Source organism: Octopus bimaculoides, chromosome 10, assembly GCF_001194135.2.
Source record: "Octopus bimaculoides isolate UCB-OBI-ISO-001 chromosome 10, ASM119413v2, whole genome shotgun sequence".
In the NCBI taxonomy this organism is placed as follows: Eukaryota; Metazoa; Mollusca; class Cephalopoda; order Octopoda; family Octopodidae; genus Octopus; species Octopus bimaculoides.
The window spans coordinates 88,750,415-88,752,771 of NC_068990.1; the positions used below are offsets into that span (position 1 = coordinate 88,750,415).

The 2,357-nt window shown below is 35.0% G+C and overlaps 1 protein-coding gene across 1 annotated transcript in view; it reads left to right on the forward strand.

Annotated features, from left to right (window-relative positions):
- LOC106869390 (uncharacterized) overlaps positions 1-2,357 on the forward strand; it is a 206,146-nt gene that overhangs the window by 185,827 nt on the left and 17,962 nt on the right. Inside the window, exon 86 of the mRNA XM_052970991.1 lies at positions 2,066-2,305. Coding sequence (XP_052826951.1) covers positions 2,066-2,305 — 240 coding nt within the window. The remainder of the gene's footprint in view (positions 1-2,065; positions 2,306-2,357) is intronic.

Genomic DNA, 2,357 nt, shown 5'->3' on the forward strand with positions numbered 1-2,357 from the left:
TGATGTCTCTGTTTCAGTAAATTTGTTTAATTTTTTTTCTTAAATATCTTTGTTAGAGGAAGAAAGATTGATACTTTGTCAATCTTCATGGTGTTGTTGGCTGGTGTGAGGGATTGAATAAGCTATCCTCAGACCAGGGACATCCCCAAATGCATGTAACAGAACAGATTTCATTAAACTCATCCAAGTTACAGGTTATGCTATTAAATTCAATAATGGATTAAATCTGCTGACCAAAAGTAGCAAGTGTAGCAGCATGTCCTCCCCAACAGGCTTCCACATAGTTTCCATCCACCAAATTTCATTCACAAGGATTAGTTGTGAAGCAGATACAGCCAGAAGTCCTCACAATACCATATTGTTGTCAAGTTATAACTTAGCTCATCTTTGTCCTCTCCAGTTAATATTTAAGCACTGTGGGCCACATCTACTTTCACATCAATTTCAAAAATTTCCCTTGAGGAGAGCATCTTCCTCTCCATCCTCACAAGGGAAACTTTAAATATGCAAATTAGGGATTGACCAAAGAGGAAGTCCCCATTGTCAAACCTTTCAGCTTCATCCACCACACAACCTCTTTTGTCATGGCAACAAAACAAACAAAAACTGGTTTCTGTGTTGGGTTAAAAGAACATGAGGGGCAATCATCATGGTGTGCTTGGCTGACGGCCAGATTTGAACCACACTCAATAACTGCTGTTTGATTTAAATCTACAAGTCAACAACAACTGGACATCCAACATGTGCGTGTAAAATTAGTTTGTTGCTCTATGCACGTCTCAGACAGGACTGTCTGATGCCATCTCTGTGACTGTAGATTATATCTTAGACTAGTAGATTACTTTGGTAGAACTTGCCAAGAACTTCAAGTCATCCATGGTATTCTCTGAATTAAAGGATCTAGCTTGTCAGAAGATATAAGGGCTACCTCCTTTTAATTAGTTATGTATTTATTATTAAGGTAAATGACCAAACATAATTAGAGAAAGCAATGAAATGAGTGATATTCATGTCTTACTTAAGGGTAGTGACTGTCTATGTAAAGTGAACTGATTTGGACTGAGAATCAACCCCAGATTACTCACTCAATCCATATATATGTACTGAAACAACAATGCAAGGAAATTACTCAGGTCATTTCCTGCATGGGAAACGAATAGTAAAGTGGCTACTTATTGAATCAAGGTATTATGACTAAAGTTTCACCCTCAAAGTCTTGGAAAATTATTGTTAATGACTCATTCTGGTCATGAAATTCTGAAGGGGCACCTTCATAAAGATAAACACTTTTCTTTTGTATTTCATAAAAAGAATAATTTTGATTAATTAATATTTCTAAGTTTGGCTGTCCACATTTATTACATTTATATTTATTCACTAGACGATGGTGAAAGTGAAATTATTTTAGTTTTTCCAGGCAAAAAGATTGCGATAAGTGATGGGTTGTAGGCCTTGTCATGACCAGCCATATTTAGTTATGTCCTTTTTATATTCTGGGTTCAACTCATACCTGGATGTACTTTTGGTTGATAAAGCAAGCCTTAGTCAAGTACTGAGATAGATCTCTTCATATGTATTCTCAGTGCAGAATGTGTGGCCTTGGCCACACCAATCCTAAAATATCATTCTAAAGATTACTAGCCACCAATCTCATAGCTACAAGATAATGCAAGATTAATTCAAAACTTGAATAAATAAGCTTTACATTAGACAGAGTAATGTGAATGCTAAAGGGCTATCTTAGGAACCATTATTATTAATATTGTTAACATCAGCAATAATTATAGTTATTCTTCTGTTAAGGAGGTATTCATAGAATCATTTGAGCATCAGACAAAATGTACTGTGGTTTTAGTTCTGACTCGTTAACTTCAGAGTTCATATCCTGATGATGTTAACTTTGCCCTTCCAGGGCCAATAAAATACAATGCTATTCAGGTGTAGAAGCCAATTTAATTGACCACCTCCTACCTCAATGTTTTGATCTTCTTTCAATGTGAGAAATTACTATTGTTGTTTTTTTTTTGCTTTGTTTCCAATTGTCTCAATCTTACTTTAATTCCAGCTGCTCAGATCCATTTTGTGAAAGTGAAAGATGCAGTTCTGGATGTATCTGGGAAACCATTGTTGCACAAGAAAAATGTTACAGCAGATGCTTGTGCTAAAGAGTGTTTGTCTGACAAAACTTGTTTGTCATTTGAAATAAGTAAAGAAAACGGAGATTGTTACTTATCAAAGCAAACTGCAACTAAATCCAAGAAAATGAAATCAAGCAAAAGCAGAGATTACTACCAACGAATAAAATGTAATTATTCTTTGTATTTTATTGTTGGATTCTCTTTTCCTCAAATTTATGA